Here is a 23,118-nt window from a genome sequence, read left to right as displayed (position 1 = left end):
GTGCGATTGTTATCGGCCAGACTTCGGTGCACATTCGATTCTCTCGCTTTACTAACGGGTCGGCGATACTCCGATGGTTCTATGTAACTGGTAACATGTAATACTTGTAATAGAGGTGCAACAATCGGGGCGGAACACTATAAGTGTGCGTAGACCTGGAAGTCACCGTTGTTTTCCTGTTGACTGACCGTGTCGCCTAATGAGCGATTTATGGGTCTAAGCGAGCTTCACAGCTATTGAAGTCCTGTGAGAATTGAATTGGTCACCCTAAATTAGCTTTAATTAAAAAAAGTTAATATTAAATTCTGAAGATAAACTTATTTTTATATACAGCTTAAAACAATAACAATGATTATAAAATGACATCAAAACTCCTCCTCATCGCTGCCCACTGAGAGTGTACCGAAGAGGCTGACAGCATGCCACGTTGGCAATGCTTAATTTTTTTCCATAATATAAACCTTCTTTGGGTCACTTGAAGTGTCAGCAAGTCGCTTTGCCAGATCTTAATAAAGCAGATGAGCACTTGTACCTACTATAGTTGCGCCGTTTGTGGTTCTCAAATTACTGCTTAATTCTGCTGAATATAGCAAAAAACTCATTCATTTCTCAGCTGCATGTCTCTTTGACATTAAAGAAAATGCAAGCGAAGGCAAAGAAAATTAAATCGTTTTAACGGTTCATGCAACTCTTTAAACCAACTTTCCCCTTAGAAAGTATATTAATTGATAATTATGTCTTTCTTTTTATTTACTTTTATCGTAAATCACGGAAACTGCAAGTTACCTGTGGTCACACGTCACAGTCTGTTAGTTGCTAATTCTTCGTATTATATACCTTGTAGATGTGAATGACACTAATTAGATTGATTATCCGTCGCCAAGGCTTCATCGTGTTAATTTATTAAATTAGTATAGCATTGTGTCGACCCTTGAAATTAGGATCGTGCGAATTTTATAACTGCACGACGGACTTACAGCCTATTTATTATCCCACTGCTGGGCACAGGCCTCCTCTCACACGGAGAAGAATAGAGAATTAACGACGATACGACGGACTTGAACATTTAAGTTGAATTCAAAGAAATAAGGTTTTTGGCACAATAATTGGCTCCTACTATTAATTTCCTCAATACCCTAATCAAACCTCGTAGTTGCATTGTTTCATATTGAACTATGTATTGTGTGACGATGGGAAATTTTATTTAGCATGTCAAGTATCTTTACTTTGTCCGTACAATAGCTCGGTTGTGAAATCGTCACCATTGTGAGGTTATGAATGGCGTGGCGTGGGTGATTCTTGGTCCTGTATCTAAGTAAGTGCCGTGGTGAATGAATTACGTGGGTTAAGGATGTATAAAAACGCTAAACTAGTGGACATTGTAATCCACCAAGAAGTATGTATGTACATGTAGATTATGTGACTCAGAGATATGAGTTAACAAAACTTGAAAGAAATAGGTAACACGTGAACAACGACGTATTCATGACGTATTTGTCCTAATAGAGTTAAAACAGATGGTGCAAAAGTAAGTGATTTAGGCTATGGCTCGATGCTTACGTCAAACGTATCAGTGTGTTCGAACAGAACGGAGATTGTATCTCGTAAAGTGCAGTTTCCTGATTTAGACATGCGCCAACGCACGCTCTCCGTCCGCAGCGTGGGACACGATGGGTTATTATTGTAACTGTTCATGTTTTGTTTATGGCCGACCATAATTTTGAGGATTTATGAGTAAAACTGAAAGGCTAGTCGTTGACGTCAAAGGCGATTCGCGCTGAAGGTTTAGGTCAGGGAAGTGGGAAATATAGCCTACTAGGAATCTGTCGAAAGCGTCTTATAAGCACCAATAACTGAGTCCATTTTGATACCACATAACTGAGCCTACAATAGACAATACCTGTACGTAACGTGTAACAAGGTTACAAAAAAATATTAATCAAAAAGTTCTAATTTCTGCGTTATCCGGTTTTAATGAAAAATTTAATCATAACATTCACGCTGAAACGTGAAATATTTTTAATAGTTCAGGTATATGACCTAATTAAGTGAGACATTTCATATAGACACGCGATATTGTTACTTAACATAATTTATTCGTTATGCAAGCTATGTATGTATGAGGCCATTTACTGGCATGGGAATGTAAGTAGTTGTTTGTATACCCATAATTTTCTTTTAATTATATCGGTGCATTAATTTAAATATTATTACGATAAAATGATTTCCATGTCGGCAGTTGAAAGAAAAACATAATTTGCTTAATGCTTAATAACTTTTTAAATTAAAAAGTCTTATAATTTTCTAATTGCTGTTAAAGGGTTGTTTCACTATCGTAAATACTTCGTCATAACAAGCTTCAAGGCACATTGTGAGTTGAATAAATACGACGGCAAGTAGGAGCTAGACATATTTGGGTTAATATTGTTAGCAAGACCACTGAGACGTTCAATATTCCTGTCTAAAATCATCACTGCCTGTTCGAATTCAGACGTTTCCAACCAGCTGCCCACTAACAAATTCGATTTGACGGCAAACGGCGCCTAATCTCCTAAAACAGAATACGAAAGTGGGACAACAGAAGCCCTACCTGGCTTCTCTCGCAAAGTGACATGTACTTATTGATTTTCTGTCGCTATTTTGGTACAATAGGGTTGTTTCCAATTTTCGGAAATCTATTTAGATAGCTTCTAAATAATTTTAAGATCACTCTCTCTTTCATTTTTCGTCTCAAATCTTTGTATTTTTTATGTATTACATTTTTTTCTATTTTTCTTAAAATATTGCCCAGAAAACGCTAGATCACGTGACTGTGACGTCAACGTTCTCTGTTCATTCCTTTACATTAAAGTACATCTGACGAGAAAAAACTAACATACTAACTAATTGATTTCTTAATTTTAATAATGTATTTTTACAAAATAGCCACAAAAAGTATAATATTTTTACATGTACATTATTTTTATACATTTAGCACAAAAATAAGATAACTCAAATGTTTTGAGTTGTTTACGCGGTAAACTGAAACGGTGCAAAGAAACGTAAAGTTTATGTTTATTTATATTGAGGTTATGTTTGTGTCAGCATTCGAAAAAAATTGATGTGTTCAAAAAACTTAAATTAAATGAATACCTACAAGGTTTGTGTTGTGCGAGACTGGAAATACGACCAAATAGAATGTTCATCCACGTTCCGCTGAATAAAAATCTTGGTTATTGGCAAAGAATTGAGTGACCATAAAAGAGTCTACTCTTGGCAGATTGGAACTATCAGCTTTCATAAATCCTTTCTCCATAATTCTTCATCAGTTGTATCACTTAAATGCAACTATAATAACACAGAACTTCACAGAAGCAAATAAACAAAACATTAATTCTGAGGTTATTTCGGGTTATATATCTGTCACTGTCAAATACTCATTGTCAAATATAGAAAGGATGACGTCATCGGTCTCTTCTCGTCGTTTTTAATGGCGTGACGTCATAGGCTCTAAGTTTAAATTTCATAAATTAATAAAAAAATATATGGTCAGTTATAAATTATATAATATAGCTTATCGTGTTTCTAGTTTTGTGAACTTTCGGTGCATTTATTTATTTTTAACTAAATGAATACTAGGAAACAACCCTATTATGTGTACAGTTAATGTATTTAGCGTAATTGAACTTATGACGCGAGGAAAAGCTGCTTTGAGAGTTGATAGCATCCAAATTGGATTTTCCGTCGGAAAATGAATCCTCTCGACAATTTCGATTTTTAAGGTGCCCGCCGTGTTTTGACGAAACCTGAATATTAATAATTGAGATGACATAAAAACGAGACACTACAGACATGTTTTTACCATCTGTTGCCCAAAGCCGAAGCCCTCTGTATACATGATGCGGTTACTTAATATTCAAGTATTTGGTACACATTTTTCGGTAAATTTATTTACTTTCGGAGCCGTTCGTCGCACCGGTTTCTTACATTCATTATGTTCTCGCCACGCACCAATTCTTATATATTTTTTGTTTGTTACAGGTAAGGTGTTCCGTTCCACTGGACTGGTGATTTTTTGCAATATATTCTCAGTTCACACCTGCATGATTTCTTGGTGCAAGAATTTCAGGCCATCAATAACTGCCATTCTGTAATTAATTTTCAATTTCTTAACTCTTTAATATTCAGAGTTGGCATGTAAAATACTTTCATTTCAATATTAATTGTTTTTGTACAAATACTTACAAATATTTTGGAAACTGATCTAAGCGTGAGAGATCCACAACATGATGGTTCTCTATTTGTGTTAGTTTTGCATGATTGTCGGATTCATCTGATCACAGCATTTGCCCAAACTCTCATACATTTAATTAGAACTGCTGCTCTGCGTACCGTGCCCACACTGCAGTTAGGGCCGTCTTGTAGGTAACCTTAGTGTAACCTTAGCATTGCCTACAAAAGAAGCCCAAGTTACATTCCTACTCAGCGAGGGTGAGGGGCAAAAAAGTATGTATATTGCCCTTCGGCCATGGCTATAAGACGGCCCTGACTGCAGCCGGTGTTCCTCTTAGTCAGCCAATGATATCTGGGCTGTCAGATGTCGCGTTCACTAACAATACTAATAGAGTGTGGCGCGTTCATTTCAGCGCCAAAGCTCGGCACTTAACTAATGCATGCAGCTGATTCAGACACGGTCCACTAACACGCTATGGCCAACCCCAACGACAAGCGCTTCTATCAGCTGGTGAGTGTACAAACACATTTTTTTAACACAGGCAGGTACCACATTTCATGAAGTTAATCCCTTTGGGGCTCATTAAAATAATGCTCTAGCAGAAACCTTATTAAGTGTTGATAACTTTTAGGTAACTGGTGGTTTAAAAATGTAAATAGATAGGTTTTCTTGACTTCTAAAAACAAATCCCATAAATGGATTTTTACAAAACGGTTTTTGTATCCCCATAACAATGCACCTGATATTACGCATCATCGATTATATTTCCATAATTGTTCCGTTTCGTTCCACAAAAACGGTACGTGCAATGAAACTAATTTGATTCCCCTACAAAGGACTCCTAAGTAAGGGGAAGGTATTTTCAAAGTTCTTACGGCAGCCGGTGTCGAGTCACGACTCGGTTTGCAAAACGACAAAAACTCCGCCTGACCGAACTCATGGCACGGCGGGCGAGGCAATAAATCTAGAACTATCTTCTCGCTTCGTGCTCCTCGATTCAGCTGAAAAGCGTTTATTGAAATGTGGAGTAGACACTATTTTATGTAACATTTGATTTCCTGTCAGGTATCTAATAAAAAATCGGATAAACAATAAAGTAAAACGAAGATGCGCTACATTTTAGGGAATGCTGCAATTTTTACATGTTTCGTACTTTTCCTGCTATTTTACGTCTTTATACGTTTTTAGTTAGGTACAGGATAAACGTTATGTTTATTCTTTATTTCCTGTCGCCTGCTGGTATACCGATATGATATGATTACCTACATTCCGTATCTATTGATGCGAACTACTAGCAGCCAATACTATATTTTCCTTATGTGTAATTTTTGTGAGATAACAAGATGAACTTTAATTCTTTAGTGATAAATACAGGAAATCATCCCCATTTGGAAACAAAATCCCTATCTATCCCTGTTAGTTGACAAAAAAGGCTTCTACATAATATTTGCGGTTTGTGGAAAATCACGTTCCTTGTATGCTGCATGGATACAACCATGTGTACAGTGTATTTTTATTAAAACGCAAGCCTCTACAGCTCAAATATGTAAAAAAAAATAAAGGTACTTTTTGTTAATTAAGCAAACTTATACCTAATCTAGCCCATCACATGGATCTTATGTTGTCAGGTAATTTGACCCAACTAAGCATTGTAGTCTTTGTAGCTATTCCGGCTACGTAAGTAACACAATCTTGATTACGAATAATTACAATAGACAAACCCAAATAAAGATCAATGGCGTTCATCAAACACGGTAGTAATTTATTCCTATTCATAAGACCATTTTCTAAAGAATAATATTCATTATTGACACCCAACAGATGTCTAAATAGTGTTAATTCATCCGCCACGTGTGGTGATGATTTCATTTACACATTATCATTATGAGTTACAGCCGCAATCATTATTTCTATGTTCAGATATCAATTAATGGTTAGATTATTTATGCTGTGAATCAGCTCTGATGTTGTTAGAACAGTGCAAAAAGGCAATTTTATTCAATTTACGCCGTGACGGGAAACAGATTGGGTTTTTTTCATTAGTTTAGTTACTGTTTCAATTGTGGAAAAACGTAACTTCTAGAGTAACAACATCACAAAGGCATTCTCCGGTTTCGGGAAAAACGGTTGTTTCGTGTGTAATACATAATACTATTTCTGGAGTCGAATCCGCGTTGAGCTCGGTTTGACATTTGTTTCACCGGTCAGTGTTCCCTTCGTCCTGGGGTGACTCATCTACTCACTACAGAAAAGGCACGCAAGTGTAAGTCTCGACTGGACCTTTTAGGAAGTCATTATCTTTTTCGGATGCTGTATTAGGTAAAGACCCTCTTGTAATGTGTAGGTCAGGGTTATAAATAATGATGTTAGATATGTAGTCTGCCATTCCGGCAACAAACACGGCTATTCATTCATCACCGCGAATGCTGTGAAACATTGAAGTTTACCAAAGAATTTTGTGGCTTGAATATCAAGCGATATTATAAGAAGTAATTCTGTTAAAGGTTCTTCATCGGAACTTTTCCAAGACCTACGTGGCGTTTAGCGGTTGTTGCTGCTCAATTTATTTCCTTGAAGATAACGTACTTTTTACGGTTTCCTCAAAGTATTTACCGTCTAAAAATATCGATCAGTGAACGCAAACTCAACATGTGTTCAGTAGCACTTGCACCCCGCCTCTTGTTTACACACAAACATATGAATCGCTTATCCACTTACAGCTACAGCATGTTTGTTTATCTTACTTTCTATAAATGTCGCTGTCTTACTTGGATTCACAGAACTAGAAGATTCCAGAACACTCCAGAAGGATTTATTTAGGGAGCGGTGGCAAAAACAAGTGAGCGTGTTGGAACCCTCCAAGTTGTTCATTTGTTTTTTTTTTTGTTTTCAAGATGAACTCGAGTGAATTCGATAGACTGAAGTATGTAGTCGTTTTGTGGACTATAGCTGGCACAGTTGCAATGCAGACTGTGGGTAGACATGAACAGAATTATAGGTTAACAGGCGTAACGACCCAGACAGACCGAATTAGATTCTAATATCGAAGAGTAGTCGGACTAACACTTCATGTTTGCAGTCTAAAATAAGCTTGCAGTTGAGACAAAATAAGAAGCAAATCCTTTCTGAATTGAATGAATATTGTGATCAAGGTGGAAAACAACACAAAATAAAATTCATTGTCCTTGATTGGTATCCTTTGAGAACAAGCGTCATTACTATGCATATGCAGTACTGAGCGCAAAGACGCTATAAATAAATATAAGGATATGTCATACTTGTAGTTATATTACTTATCCAGTTAGGTATAAGGAAATTAGCATGGACAAGTAAATGCGTGAGTTGTATCTTTTTACAATAAACATGACTGTTCCGACAGTCAGTAAATGTACCTTTGTATAGTTATTCATATACATATTATATTGTAAATAATTCTTATCGAAGTATTGATTGTAAGGCGATAAAGCCTATGATTCATACGAGATTAAAATTCGTAAAAGGTTATCTGGTCGTGTTATGACTCAAAGTTAACGAAATATGATTTGCAATTTAGCTAACTAAAAATGAAGTCATTATGTACCTAGGTTTGGTTAATTAAACAAATCGGTGTGTAAAGATAAAAAAAGAGGTTTTAATCAACGCTTTTCATTCCAAAAGTACCTATAACTTCAGCAAGTTGTAGGAATGACATCATTTCAAACTTAGTTTAGCGCCATGAAGTACTAACTTTAATAGATCTTTAGAGTAAAATGGTGCAACTCGTTCTTATTAATCATATTATTCCACGTTTTTTAGCACGGTTTGTTTTTGTTCAGCTAATGCTTCGTCTGGATTTTCCAAGTTATTTACTGACGTTAGAATCGTATGCTTACTCCTTCTGCTGTAAGCATAAATCCATACTTATGCATGTAGTAAAGAAGTAACATTTTTTTGTTTATGTGTGTTATTATTTTATCCGGGTACGAGCAGTAGTTTCCAAGTGACGCGAATAAAACGGCGGGAAAACACCTAGTCTTAGATATTAATACTATAAAGAGGAAGCATTTCTTGTTTGTTTGTTTTAAATGACAGAGTAAAATACAATACAAATATCGATTAAATTAGGTGAACAATAAACATGTTTACGACAATAACGATTCAATTCAACATTTACATGCAAATAATTTGTCTACAATTGTGTAGCGTGTCTTTGTTAGAGTCAAAGTAATCAGCGACGCGTGGTATCGGAACACTTTTTGTGCCATTAGCTCCACAATTCATTAATTACTAATTGTCATGTGCATTGCGTATTGTGGGAATGCTGTATTTCTGCTGAATAAATCCCGGTAGAATTATATGCAATGATATATGCGGTCCCGATGACGCAAGTATCAATCGTCATATCATACGAAATCACTTTGTTTGTCGAGAATGTTTTAGCAATTCCATTTGTAATAACATTCCACAAAATTCGGAAGTTTAGAAGAAAATAGCGTTCCTAGCTTGTTTGTTGACGTTCTTACGAAACTATGTCAATTCCAGCTAGTGATTTGCTTCTGTTTTCAAACGTCCACGTTCATTTGTTATCACTTCAATCAAAGCGAGTGCAGTGTAGAAGCATAAATCGCCTATATGCCTTATTTAGGTTAACTCTAAACACGTAACAAAAGCAGGTTAATGGGCCTACAGAACAATACGGTGCATTTCTCCATTAGTTTTACATGCATAATGTTGCATGTTAGGAATTTGTATTGTTTACTGTGAAACTGGTGACTTTAGGATGGGACAGCGTTTTCATATTATGGTATTATTTCCTCGTAATAATTCTAATATTTCTGTAACTGACTAATATTTCTGTAAATATACACTGTTCGGAAGGTCATGTATCTGTTTGCTCTAATATATTTGTTTGTTTTCCAGACACTAGCTATACAGAAAGCGATCAATGCCATCGAGACGCCCGTGAAAGAAAAACATGTTCGCAGTACACTCATCGGCACCTTTAAGGAGCAGAGCGCCATCACATATTGGGTAAACAATTATAATTACTATGTATGAAAAAGCATCACATACGAAGCAATTTCTATTTACACTATCAAAGCAAAGTGAACTTTATTTCGAACTAAAGACGATGGTACTTTTTTCATTCTCATAATTTAGCAACCCTAATCCACAAATTGGCCAGAGTGCTTATGGTGTAAATTATGTGCGGACTTTATCTTTGTCGGATGCAAGTCACTTGGCTCAATCTTTCTTGCGACTTAAAAGTCACGTCTCAGAATACAGTTCGAAGTTATTTAAGGTTAACAACTTAAGCCGTTAAAGTGAATAAGGAGTAGGTGTAAAGGTGTCCCCGTTTCAAGTAAATCACGCTTAGTACGACGAATTGCACATACCTCGTTAGGGCATTGACTGTTCTGCGTAATAATATTAACATACAATTCAAAAGCACCTGATAGCTAATGAATTAGGGCAATAACTTTGATTGTTCCGAAATGGTCTTATCGTCTTTTGAACCCAGCTAGACTTTAGCCACAACAAATTAGAAAAATAGAATTCTATCATAAGGTTCCCTGTTGATTTTTAACGATGGGATTACATGTAGGTAAGGCCGTATTGAGAAAGCAAGCTGATTGGAACAACATGAAGCAAACATGAATTTACCGCCATGTATGTATAAGCATTGGTAGATCGTCACCGACCAGCTTTCTTTCTGCACATGGCCTTACCAAAAATCCTATTAGCTAATAGGCTCAAATCAAAATACTAAAGAATATTCTTCTCTATCCAGATGGTGGCCATTCGTCTTCCACTGCAAGAGAACCGCATCGTGGCATGGAAGTTCTGCCACGTGACACACAAGCTGCTCCGGGAGGGGCACCCCGCCTGCCTCGATGACTCGCAGCGCCATATTGGCATGATCGAGAACTTGGGCAAGCTATGGGTAAGTTGAGTGAACTTAGCTATTATTAAAAATACTGGCGGCTTGCGACTAACTTCCGTATACAGGAGTTCGCATGTTCCCGTGCCCTTTGTGTCCTTCTTCCACTGATACCGAGAGCCGATTCGTGCGATCTTTAAAGCTGTCATTGAGTTTGGTTCCCACTAAAATACTACAGTAAATGTCCGTAAACAATTATGAAAGTAGTTACACAAATCTTAACTTTACCTTACACGACAACTAAAACGCATTAGATAAATAAAATCCTGAAGATGGCATAAGATTTAAACGAAATTGTTCAAAAAAAACCCGCGGGAAAATTCGAGTGATTAATAAGCTCCCAGATATTTCCTCTACGAATCATTGAAACAGCTGACAACAGTTTCTTGGAATAATGAATGGACACAGAACTGTCACATATTTGGTAATACGTTGTCATTGTTTCCGATACTCTTCTCGGTAAACGTAACTGGAGCCATTTCACCTTGATATTGACAGTTTATCATTCATGCTTTGAATGAGTACCTACTTGATACCAGCATAGTAAGGTTTGTTGACTCGGAATAGGGTTTCTGGATTCTGGAATAAGTTGACCTATCTATGATCAGAACTCTAGAGGTCTAGTGACCCGTATTCCTTTTATGGGCTCTATTGTTCGAAAGAGTTGCTGAGGCCCTGGAACATTAAGGCCTCCGGATTAAAAAAGAACTTTGGATGTTAGTCAGTAAAAGTATGACACTTCTTCCGTTCCACCAACAGCGTAAGAAGTCGTTTGACAGCTGGTAACAAACCGACGGGCAACACAGTCTTAGTAATACCTAGGGTCCCTTCTTATCCTTTGGTTAAAGAAGCTGTAAGGTAATGTCTTCCCTATTCCTAACATCAAATAAATCGTCACCAGGTCCACTTACGCGAAGGTTACGGCAAGTTGGTGCACTTGTACTGCAACCTGCTGGTCTGCAAGCTGAAATTCCACTCGCGCAACCCACGCTTCCCTGGTAACATGCAGCTCACCGCTGAAGAGTTGGACGCGATCGCCGAGAATGATGTCAATAATTAGTGAGTTATCGAAAATGGAGAAAATCATTGATTGTACTTTACTTTTGAATTCATTTCATTTGGATAAAAAGACCAAAAATAAATTTAGAATAAAATATTGTCCCATTACGCAAAAATATTGAAAATTGACCTAATGATGTTCAATTGTTTTTTCATAAATACCTTTACTTACAGCTACTTACATATATTTTCCTTTACAGTTTCCAACTATGCGTGGAATTGTTTGACTACATGGATGAAATCCTCAACTTGCAAGCGTCAGGTTGGTATTCACGCTGCCAAGATTTCATTTATTAGGGACACCTATTCTATTTCTTTTCTTTTTCAACCGACTTCCCTAAAACCTCCTCTGGACCCGACTCCGACTCCAACTGGAAGCCGACCAATATAGTTGGGAAAAGGCTCGGGAGATGATGGAGATGATTCCCTAAAAGGAGGAGGTTTTCAATTCGGATATTTTTTCGTATATCAATGGTTGAACTTTCTTACGTTCAATAATGCTATATAAGAGAACTTCTCAAGTAAATTCTTGCCATTTCCCCAGTATTCGACAGCCTGGGCAACGCCCGCGCGAACTCGATGACGGCGAGCGGTCAGTGCCGGCTGGCCGCACTCATCCCGTGTGCACAGGACGCGTCGCAGATCTACGACTGCAACGTGCGACTGCTGTTCCGGTTGCATGCCTCTCTGCCGGCTGACACGTTGGCTGGACATCGTGAGAGGTAAAGTTTAGGGATTTTTTTTACTTTCAGGAATTAAAAGCAGGATATTTATTTTCCTCCTATCGTTAGCACAGAAGTAAAAAATGTAAAAGAAATAATTAAAAAGTTCAATCGCTCTTTTAAATAGAATCAAACAATATTATGCACTTAATATTACCTCCACCTTTATAATCAATTATCAAATTGATAGCCTTTTTGACTCCAACCATATTCAACATATACAATTTTCGTATATTATATACATATGTTTTATTTTAATACATTTCAGATTCAGACAGCAATTCAAAAAGTTAAGCTCATTCTACAAGCACGCCAGCAGTCTGCAATACTACAGAAACCTCCTCACATTGCCAGTTCTGCCTTCTAACCCACCAAACTTCTTGCAACAGGTAACATTCACTCACTGCTCCTTGTTGATTTACAGTAAAATAAGAAATAGTAACATGGAAAGGATTATATAGAAGCAGTGGTTTTGCGTTTGAAACGTAGGTCCAGTATATAGCTTCGAAAAGTTACGACAAATTCGTTTTTGTTTATTTAAAAAATAGGACACATTTATATATGTTTAAATAAAGAATAAAAAGTGTAATAATAATAATTTCTACATGCTTTAAAATTATTATTTATACATCTATATAAATAAAAATGAATTGTGGTTCGTTAGTCTGATTAAAACTCGAGAACGGCTGGGCCGATTGAGCTGATTTTGGTTTTAAAGTGTTTGTAGAGGTCCAGGGAAGGTTTGAACGATACGAAGTTCGCGGGATCAGCTAGTATGTAATATAATAATATTTTTTTATGTTTCGACAGTCTGACTTCGGCACATACGTGACTCCGGTGGTGTCGATCCCGGAGCCGCCGCCCGACGAAGTGGATTCCGTCGCTTCACTCATTGACACCTCCGATACTATGAGCCAGGTAACCATACTCACAGCAAAATGATTAATTACATCAAAAAAACTTATTGACTTAAATTTTAATAGGATTTTGTTCCTACAGAAAATTGTTTCGATGCTTTATTTTATGCTTTCAAATAAAGTCCTGTTCCATTTTTAAGTTTGTTTGTCTGTAAACTAAATCCAAACGTTTGTTTCAGTGCATAAATGTTGTTTATCCTAATTATTTTACTGTTGTGGTACCCTGGATAATTCCAGGATACATAGGTTATATTTTATCAGGGTAAGGCAAGTAGTTCCCCTGACAGCAGGTCCGACTCGACGATTACTAATAATATAGCGAATCCTTTTTATGATAACGTTTCATTCTGTGTAGGTGACTGTGGATAATCTAGAGGATTTCGACAACCGTCCCACATCGTCGCCTCAGCCAGACCCTATCGTGGAACGAGACCGACTCATTGATCACCTGCAGAACGAACTCAAACGGATGAGGTAATTTGTCATTTATAAATATGCTTTATAATTTCTAACCTCTTTAATAGGCAATCTCAAATCTTGCTAACGTTGGTCCTGAAAGTCCTTTTGGTTGCTAAACTTATCTAACCGAAGCATAAAAAAAAATTTAAACGATTGAGACGAAATGCTTTACATTACGGGTTGCACAATAGAATTTTCAATTATTTACTTTCACGAGTAAGAATGGTCAATCAAGATGTACTTTACATTCCATTATTGATACTCTTAGAATCGAACTGTGTTTTCTGAACTCCCCAATCATTAAATCAGTTAAACCAGATTTCCATAAATTGGGGCGATATCATTATTAAAGCTATTTTCAATTTGCTTCCAGATCAGAGGTGTCTCAGCTTGTACAAGAGAGGAACACTATGATAGGATCTATGAAAGAACATTGTTCACGAATTGAAACGCAACTACATAATGCAAAGGTAACATATAATAAACAAATTGAAAATAATTTGTTACCTCAGAATGTTAGTTATGCGTTTCCTAAAATAATTTTTATTTACAGGTAGAATTAGAAGAGGAAAAACATAAGGCTGAAATACTTTCTGCACAGACACCAGAAATTAAACGTAAGTGGCTTTTTAAATTACTCTGTTTGCTTTTTCGGTCGACTTACTAAATAATATCGATAAGCCCCGCAGGGCATCTGAGGCGGATGACGGGGAGTAGCGACCCCGCGGGGCTATATATCCGAGAGCTCCAGGGAGAGTATACTGTCCCCCACCTCCGGCTTGCCGGAGTGAAGCATGACGGGGGATAGGTCTCCCGCCTCTTGGCTTGCCTTCATCGGCCGGTCAGAGTGGAGTCGCTAGAGCAAGGTTAGTCCTGCTCGGAGGGTAGGTGCCTCGTGGTAAGTGGCGAGTGGGCCGGTGATGCTGGACCCACAGGGAGCGCGTGATCTGCGTTAAAAGTCCGCCGAGGTATCCTCACCCTTCTCAGCCGCTCATGTCCCTGTTGCCCTCTTGTTACTTTTCAGTGACTGATTCCCGGGGGCCCAGTAAGTGAGTTGGCGAGTCTCCACCTGCTATTTTTACGTGTGCAAACATTGTTATCGGCAGGTGCCATAGTTCCCGTAGTTTCCCCATCCCTAGTCCATTAGCATCCCATCACAATAGCCCAAGTAGTTTTCATCCATAGTTAGCAATAGTTTAGCTCAGAACCGGGGATTGTCCTTGGGTACATTTCTATAGTGTATACAGGGATAATCGTCGGTTTTGTGTCACCATTTCATTAAAGTTGTCTCAAAAGGGCTTCAGCGTGTTGGCTTCGGCCCCACGTTCGCCTCCCAAAAATCCGGGACTCTATAGTCCCGAGGTCTGGTAGAGACATACAAGATCGATAATAGTAATACGTTTTTATTAACATCAAAATATATATGTTTTGTTTCATAGAAAAACTAACGGAAACCGAAGAAAAAGCCAAAGTAACAGATGAAAAGTTTCAAAAACTAAAAGGAGCTTACACGCAGCTCAGAGAAGAACACATCGCATTAATTAGACAGGTTAGTTTATATTTTTAGCCGACGGTGCAAAAAGAGGGTTATTATAAATTTGCATTCAACTATTTTTTATTTATTAATCTGAGTTGCACCTGCTATGACGAGAAAATCATAAAAATCTATATCTGTTCAGAAAGCTGAGGTGGACAAGTTATCAGCCAGCCTGAGAGCGGCCGCCGCCCAACACGAGAGCGCCAAGTTAGCCTTACAGCAACAACTTAACGATAGGATAAAGTAAGTTATTTTTTACAATTACTTTTCTATTTATCTTCATAATTATGTCCTCAGAATTTACTGTTAATTATATACAACATAAAATAAATTGTAAAATTTTACTAACAAATTAAAATATTAAATTAATGCTAACATTTTTACAATAACAAACATCGTCAAAAAAAAAATAGGAAGAAAACTTTATGCATCATAAGTAGTTTATCGTACAGCCGTCCCTTAATATAAGCATTTGTTTCGCCCCTTTCAGAGACGTAGAGTTATTACAGCAAAGTGCTTCATCGAGTGAAGAGATAGAAGCATACAAATCCGAAATACTGAGTCTCCGTTCTGACCTCGAACAATCTAGACAAAAGGAAGCAGAACTTGAAACTCTTAGGGCTTCAATGGAGGCTTTAGAAATAGAACACAACACTGCTACAAAGGAACAAGAAGAAAAACTAACAACGGTAACAAATGAACTGAAAGAAACTACAGAAAATTTGGAAAGGATTACACAAGAGAAGGAACAGAAAGAAATAGAGTTGAATAGAGTTAAAGAGGAGTTGGTAGGACTGAGAGAGAGTAGCGGGGATGAGTATAAAAAGGTAGTAGAAGAAAAAGAAGCGGCGTTGAAACAGGTGGCGGAGTTGCAACAACAGCATTTGCAGGAGAAAGAGGTCAGTATTGTATATTATGTAGTTATTCTTGTAGTTTATATAAAGGTGTAGAACTGTATATGCTTGCTAGTGAGGTAGTTGCATGATAGATTAACAGTTATGAAGTGCTAGACCGCAAACCCTAATGCTTAACTTTGTGATAGTAAAAGTAATATAGAATTACCCCCATAAATAGCTTTAGGTTTTATTAGGATTTCATAAATGTAAATAACTGACATTTACAAATACAACCCCGATGCTTTACTAATAATTAACCCTATATAAAAAGCCCTTAAATTCATATTAGTTTGATTTTGTTAGGAAATAACGATTTTAAACAACAGCATTAAAGAATTACAAACAGAGATAGATAATTTACAAAATAAGCTTACTAATACCGAAACTGAGTATAGTGCTGAATGCGAAAAATTGAAAGAAGAACTAAATGCTAAATCACAAGACTATGATGGTACTCTCGCAGAGAAAGAAAGTAAAATAAAAGACAGCTTAGATCAACTCGAGGAGTTGCGCCTTGAGTTAGAAAATACCAAAGCTAACTATGAAGGCACCATCGCCGAAAAAGTCACTGAAATAACAAGTCTTCAAGAACAAAATGATGAATTAGCTAAATACAAAGAAACCACTGAAATATTGAAAGCTGAGCTAACACTAGAAAGAGACGAGCTTAACGAACAACTAAAACAAATATTAGAAGAGAAAGAAACTATACAATCTAACCTACATGAAAAAGAGACGGAAATAGTTGATCTACTAACTCAATTGAAAGACTTAGAAAGTAGCAAGGATCAAGAAGTGTCTGCATTGAAAGAAGAAATACAAAAAACCATTGAAGACAAAAATAATGAAATTGATAATTTAAAATCTGTACTTGATGAGAAATCTGAATTTGGCGATAGGCAGAAGTCAGAATCAGAACATTTGTCTAAAAATATAATTGCCCTTGAGACTACTATAAAAGAAACAAATATTAAATTACAGGAACAAAAGGCTTCGTATGAGGACCAACTCAAAGAGTGTAATTGTGAGATTACTATTCTGAAAGATAGATTGCAAAATGTAACAGAATGCAAAGATGAAATCATCACTAATTTAAAAAGTATGGTGGCGGAAAAAGATGGTCAAGTCATATCGCTTAATGTAGAAGTTACTCAATTAACTAACGAGAATTCCAGGCTTAAAGATGAACTTACAGAAACACAGGCTGAACTAGAAATAGGAAAGAACGAACTATTTTCTTTGAGGGACGAACATGATAAAATAGTAGAAAGGAACGAAAGCAACTTAGCTATGAAGAATCAAGAGCTAAGAGAACTTCACGATCAAGTTAAGGAACTCAGTGAACAAAAGACAGTCTTAGAGCGAGCAAAAGAAAAAATATCAACCGATTTGACCTTAGAAAAAGAGGTTAGTGTTATAGTTGTCGACTGTGTGCCGTCCTTTAATCTATGTATTTGTTAATTTTAATTAATTGTTGTCTTTAATTAGGTGTTAGAGAGTAAAATACTGGAACTTACCGTTGCCTATGAAAATCTGACGAAAGACAATGACGATATGAAGTCCGAAAAAGAAGCTTTGGAAATTCAGCTGAACAATGAAATTAACAAATTGAAATTAGAATTCGAACAATTGAAAGATGAAAAAGAAATCGAGATCAAATCGTTGAATACTAAAATCGAAAGTCAGGAGACAGAATTTAATGAAGCGTTGGCTGTGAAAGATGCCTCTATCGCTGAGGCCGAGACGAACATACAGCAACTAAAAGATGACTTGGAACAATTACACAAACAGAAGGCTGATGAGAAGGAAGAAATGGCTTCTGCATTATCTGCCAAAGAACACGAGATGCAGGTTAGGATACGAGTGACGTTGAGTGAAATGTGTACTGACGCATTGCGTTGTTTTGCCGACACTCTCAGTTAACGGTGGTGGATCATTGTTTTACGTCACGTCAATATCATTATCATGAACTAGGATTACTGTCAACATTGTGTTTCAATCGGTTTTGGGATCATCTTGTGGTTACAGTCTTTTAGTTCTCTTTCTTAGTATTTTTATGATGAATAGACATAGTGCTGTTTTTGATAGTTAGCAACACGTTGTGTATAGCTCGTCCACTGTTTGATTTGGCTTTTTATCTTGCCTATTAGCATGTAACGTTATCTAAACTGCATGTTTTATTTTCTTTCCTCTACAATCTACGCAACCTGCCGCGCTGTGCATGGAATCTTTCGGACTGCGCTCTTGGACTCGCTTGGAACGTTGGAACTTGCGTACCTACTTCTTCTATGGTGGTATAGTTATTGGAAACTAGGCTAGGCCACGCGGAGAGTAAGAGATTGAATGCCGAGTGTGAATTACAGGACTTGTTGCAACACAATACTGTGCTCGAAGCCGACTTGTCGGCTGTCAAGCGACAACTCGCAGAGGCGCAGAAGGCGTTGGAAGAACGTTAGTATACATTTTATTTGTATTTTTATATGTAGAACTTGAACTAAACTTTCCTGTAAATATTTACTTTAACTTTCTTATAGTGTAGTGCACTAATTGGTAAGAAGTTCTTACGTGTCAAGATCTTTAAGGTTACTGAATCAATGCATTATTGAGCTCATTGCAGCATTATGGAGTACTAGCTTCTGCCAGCGGTTTCACCCGCATCCCGTGGGAACTACTTCCTGTACCGGGATAAAAAGTAGCCTATAGCCTTCCTCGATAAATGGGTTATCTAACACTGAAAGAAATTTTCAAATCGGACCAGTAGTTCCTGAGATTAGCGCGTTCAAACAAACAAACAAACTCTTCAGCTTTATAATATTAGTATAGATTATCAAACAACCGTAAAAACTTATAATAGATCAATTTGTATTCTTTCAAACAAATTAGGACGATCAATAGCATTGCCCGATTAGTCAAAAATTGGTCGTCGAGCACTTTTATGTCACTGTAATACCTTTTTCGAAAAATGAGATGTGTATATTAATTGGCATGAAAGGTCTGTCGTGCAAGGCCTATATTCAAACTTGTGTTATACAGAAAAGTCACGGTTAGTGACGTGTGCGGGCGAGGCGGCGCTGGAGGTGGCGAGCGGAGCGCTCACGTCCTTCGAGCACGGCAGAGACACGGTCGGGGAGGCTGCTGAACTCGCAGCTAAAGCTTTGGAAGAACTGTCCAGCCATACTGAGGTAAGGACCCTGACGTGCAGACATGCCTATAGTGATCAACATATTATAAAAAAAAACACTGGTACTCAAACATACTACTGCATCAGGTGAGACTGGAAGACGACCCCAGCATGGTTGTGAAAATGCTAGATGAGTTAACATAATTAATAAAAATAATGTTATCAATAATCTAATTGGGGCCTCGAGCAAAGAGATCATTCAGAACATTTAATATTGTTTACCAGTTGTCTGTATTTTGCAATTATAATTATTTCCTGATGTAATCCTGTTCCTTGAGATCACCATCCAATCCTACTTCCAGGTGTCAGGCAACGAGGAGTCAGTGGCGAAGTCAGCTATCATTGCGGCGCACAACACAGCCCAGCTATCAGCGTACGTTGCTGAAGTGTCTAACGTTTCCACTGACATGGCACTCGCAGACAGTAAGGAACTACTCACCTATAAATTGTGTCACAAATAAAATAGCTACATGATAGTGTTATGCCCGGTTTACACTTTGTTAAGTTAACACTGCAGGTGATTAGTGCAGGTGTTTAGTAATCAAGGTGTGAACGGAAGCGTAAAGTGATTAGTGTTAAGTGATACGTGCGATTAGTACTTATTGATTAGTGCGAGTGAATAGAATCAAGGTCTATTTTTGTTGTTAAGTGACTACCCCCTCTCAACTTTTCTACTACCCTCTCTCGCAATTTGCCTATACTAATCAGTGTGTAAATACGTGTGTGTTAAGTGCGCAGTGTCAAGTTCAAAGCGAAAATGAAGTGGACGGAACAACATACTTTAAAATTCGTACAAGAATACATAAAGTTTGAATGCCTATACAATGTAAAGTGCGCAGAATTTAAAAACAAACAGTTGAGAGATGCGGCCCTATTGAAACTGAGTGAAGCGATGGGAATTCCCGATTTCAAAATTGAGTTCATTTTCTATATCAGATACCACAACAGATACAATCTCCTTAATTATTTGTCTCAATATTAGGCTCTGTTCATCTTCCATTTCTAGAGACACTATGCACAACGGACAGTACCACTATGAGCTTCTTCCTAAACACTGTGTAAACGGAGATGGAAAAGACTACTTAACACTTGAGACTTATCGCGTAAAGTTAACGCTTAACACTTATCACTTCACACTTCGCAAAGTGTAAACCGGCCTTTAGTAAAGATTCGCTTAGTTTGTACAAAAGAGTTATGCCCGGTTTACACTTTGTTAAGTTAACACTGCAGGTGATTAGTGCAGGTGTTTAGTAATCAAGGTGTGAACGGAAGCGTAAAGTGATTAGTGTTAAGTGATACGTGCGATTAGTACTTATTGATTAGTGCGAGTGAATAGAATCAAGGTCTATTTTTGTTGTTAAGTGACTACCCCCTCTCAACTTTTCTACTACCCTCTCTCGCAATTTGCCTATACTAATCAGTGTGTAAATACGTGTGTGTTAAGTGCGCAGTGTCAAGTTCAAAGCGAAAATGAAGTGGACGGAACAACATACTTTAAAATTCGTACAAGAATACATAAAGTTTGAATGCCTATACAATGTAAAGTGCGCAGAATTTAAAAACAAACAGTTGAGAGATGCGGCCCTATTGAAACTGAGTGAAGCGATGGGAATTCCCGATTTCAAAATTGAGTTCATTTTCTATATCAGATACCACAACAGATACAATCTCCTTAATTATTTGTCCCAATATTAGGCTCTGTTCATCTTCCATTTCTAGAGACACTATGCACAACGGACAGTACCACTATGAGCTTCTTCCTAAACACTGTGTAAACGGAGATGGAAAAGACTACTTAACACTTGAGACTTATCGCGTAAAGTTAACGCTTAACACTTATCACTTCACACTTCGCAAAGTGTAAACCGGCCTTTAGAAAGTAAAAAGGACTCTTTCTCCTGATTTTCGCTTAATTTTTTCTAAACTTCCATATGAATGCCAAATTTAAAAGTGACAGCGATTCCTTATTTTTATGTCTTCACAAAAAAATTACAAAAAATGTAACTTATAACTTAGATTTTTTACTTTGCAACCCAGTTCACATACCCAGATCATATAGACAAATGATTCAAAACCGATTCTCTTTCCAGAACTAAATACAGAATGTCGTTCAATGTTGTCCGCGACAAAGGAATGCCTGGAATCCATAAAGGGCGGTTCAGTAGACAGCTCGCATTGTTCTGACGTCAGAACAAAGGTCCGAAGTCTGATGACTGCTGCGGCTGCGGCTGATAGACTCAACAGTGGAGCTAGGAGTGTGGATGATGAACTAGCTGACATGGATAAAGCTATTGAAGAAGCTGCGTCGCAGATTGAGGTCAGTTTCTATGTATTTTGAAGATGTATGGTTATGTTAGGTTAGGTTGGTAATATTAGGATAAGCGAACAGGGGATACATTTTCTTAATATTCTAATTATGTAGGTACCTACGTGTTATCTTGGATTGAAGTTACTTTTCTAAGAAGATTCAAACATTTTGACAATGTATTTTTCTCACAATATTCTCACATAGAAATAAATCCAGACTTCTAAATATTTTCCAGAAATATCGCCTTCCCCCACTTGGGTCCACAATTTCTGACATAGCTATAAATTCCACAGAACATGTTAGCGGCAACCCGCGCCGGCGACTCAGGCGTCAAACTAGAAGTGAACGGGAAGATTCTAGACGCCTGCACCACTCTAATGGGTGCTGTCAAAATACTCGTGCAGGACGCGAGAAAACTTCAGAACGAGTTGGGAGACCCCAAGACTCGGCAGAAAATGTACAGAAAGAACCCCCAGTGGTCTGAAGGACTTATTTCAGCGGCTAAGGCTGTTGTGTTTGCCGCTAAACTGCTAGTGTATGTATTCATTATATAGTTTTATTCAGCTTGTTTTTTTTGTTGTTTTGAATTAGGGATACTTTTCAGGCAAGCAAAGTGCTTTACTATGATGGACTCATTGAAGGCTAAATTATATATTTTTGACTTCGTAATTATTTTCCGCTTATGAGTCAGGTAATATGACTAGCAGAGATAATTGATGCAACTTTGTTCCAGTCTATAAGAACTAATGATATTATGATTACCATATTACATTTTAAGATTGCTGAACTTCGATCTCCTCGCTTAGAGCTGACTTCGTTTTGGTTTGAATACTTATATAATTTGTGTGATTTTATCTCACGAGTTTCTTCACATAAAATTCTCACTTTTCCTTGAGTATTAGCACTTTGAGCTATACCTGCAAAATGATCGAACCTCCTGTTACGAGAGCACGATTTGGTTGTCTTAGTAACTTTTTTGTGTGAGCACTACACTGGTTGTAAGGCTCGAGAATGTGATTCCCCTTTAACCCTTTTCGCTCACTATGTTGATACAATCCTAAAGGAAACCTTACACCCTGTAAGCGAGTCCAGAGGTTTCGAACTTCAGGCGTAACTGAACATGTACCTGATTTATTATTATACAGGACATCAGCAGACGAGGCAGTAGGAGCATCAGGTCAAGTGGAAGGTGTATCGGCAGCCGCGCACGAAGTGGCGGGTAGTACGGCACAGCTAGTAGCCGCGTCCCGTGCGCGAGCCCCGCCCGGCTCGCCCGCGCTGTCGCGGCTGACGCAGGCCAGCCGCTCCGTGGCCGCCGCAACAGGTGCACTTGTCGCTGCTGTACGAGCTGGCTCCGCGCTCGTGTTGGAGCAAGGTATGTAGAATGGACTCCTCATAAATATTTGAAGGGCATTTTTTCAGGTTTCCCTAATGTCATGCGGCAGAGTTGTACAGCTCATGCGACATGGATTAAAATAGGAGGATAGATCTTGTTAAATAAATGCTACTCCGAATGCGTCTACTTGTCCTCCTTCAGAACAGTCAAAATGTTATAAACACAACAACATAGGTACTCCGCATTCAGATGGCGTCATATTCTAGCTGACTTGATTATAGTTTTTGCCACAGTCTTCAAAGGAATTGCCCCTCCTCTTATTTTAAAAAAGAAAAAAAAAACATGCTATGCGGCATATTTATGCCAATAAAATAACTTTACCCCCACAGAGGCGCTAGACACGTCCTCCCTGTCGCTGACGGCCACGCGGCGCCTGGAGATGGAGAGCAAGGTGCGGTCGCTGAAGCTGGAGACGGCGCTGGACGCCGAGCGCAGCCGCCTCGCCGCGCTGCGCAAGCGACACTACCAGCTCGCGCAGATGGAAGAGGTCAGTACTACAAAAGGTTCATG

The 23,118-nt window shown here is 37.9% G+C and overlaps 1 protein-coding gene across 9 annotated transcripts in view; it reads left to right on the top strand.

Annotated features, from left to right (window-relative positions):
* LOC124637372 (huntingtin-interacting protein 1) overlaps nt 1-23,118 on the top strand; it is a 30,258-nt gene that overhangs the window by 5,758 nt on the left and 1,382 nt on the right. For 2 of the 9 annotated variants that reach the window (XM_047173777.1, XM_047173776.1), the window contains exons 2-25: nt 4,021-4,129; nt 4,626-4,723; nt 9,113-9,223; nt 9,984-10,136; nt 11,035-11,192; nt 11,393-11,454; nt 11,737-11,914; nt 12,183-12,303; nt 12,725-12,832; nt 13,187-13,305; nt 13,664-13,760; nt 13,844-13,907; nt 14,730-14,839; nt 14,970-15,070; nt 15,318-15,726; nt 16,027-17,130; nt 17,212-17,574; nt 18,024-18,174; nt 18,757-18,905; nt 19,207-19,327; nt 20,995-21,221; nt 21,506-21,747; nt 22,358-22,587; nt 22,938-23,095. In XM_047173777.1, the coding sequence (XP_047029733.1) occupies nt 4,688-4,723; nt 9,113-9,223; nt 9,984-10,136; nt 11,035-11,192; nt 11,393-11,454; nt 11,737-11,914; nt 12,183-12,303; nt 12,725-12,832; nt 13,187-13,305; nt 13,664-13,760; nt 13,844-13,907; nt 14,730-14,839; nt 14,970-15,070; nt 15,318-15,726; nt 16,027-17,130; nt 17,212-17,574; nt 18,024-18,174; nt 18,757-18,905; nt 19,207-19,327; nt 20,995-21,221; nt 21,506-21,747; nt 22,358-22,587; nt 22,938-23,095 (4,572 nt within the window). In that variant the 5' untranslated portion in view covers nt 4,021-4,129; nt 4,626-4,687. The remainder of the gene's footprint in view (nt 1-4,020; nt 4,130-4,625; nt 4,724-9,112; nt 9,224-9,983; nt 10,137-11,034; nt 11,193-11,392; nt 11,455-11,736; nt 11,915-12,182; nt 12,304-12,724; nt 12,833-13,186; nt 13,306-13,663; nt 13,761-13,843; nt 13,908-14,729; nt 14,840-14,969; nt 15,071-15,317; nt 15,727-16,026; nt 17,131-17,211; nt 17,575-18,023; nt 18,175-18,756; nt 18,906-19,206; nt 19,328-20,994; nt 21,222-21,505; nt 21,748-22,357; nt 22,588-22,937; nt 23,096-23,118) is intronic. The other 7 variants (XM_047173774.1, XM_047173775.1, XM_047173778.1 and 4 more) reach the window with 6 other exon arrangements.

The sequence above is a fragment of the Helicoverpa zea genome, chromosome 16, assembly GCF_022581195.2.
Source record: "Helicoverpa zea isolate HzStark_Cry1AcR chromosome 16, ilHelZeax1.1, whole genome shotgun sequence".
NCBI lineage: Eukaryota > Metazoa > Arthropoda > Insecta > Lepidoptera > Noctuidae > Helicoverpa > Helicoverpa zea.
This window is presented reverse-complemented; position numbering and strand designations above follow the sequence as displayed.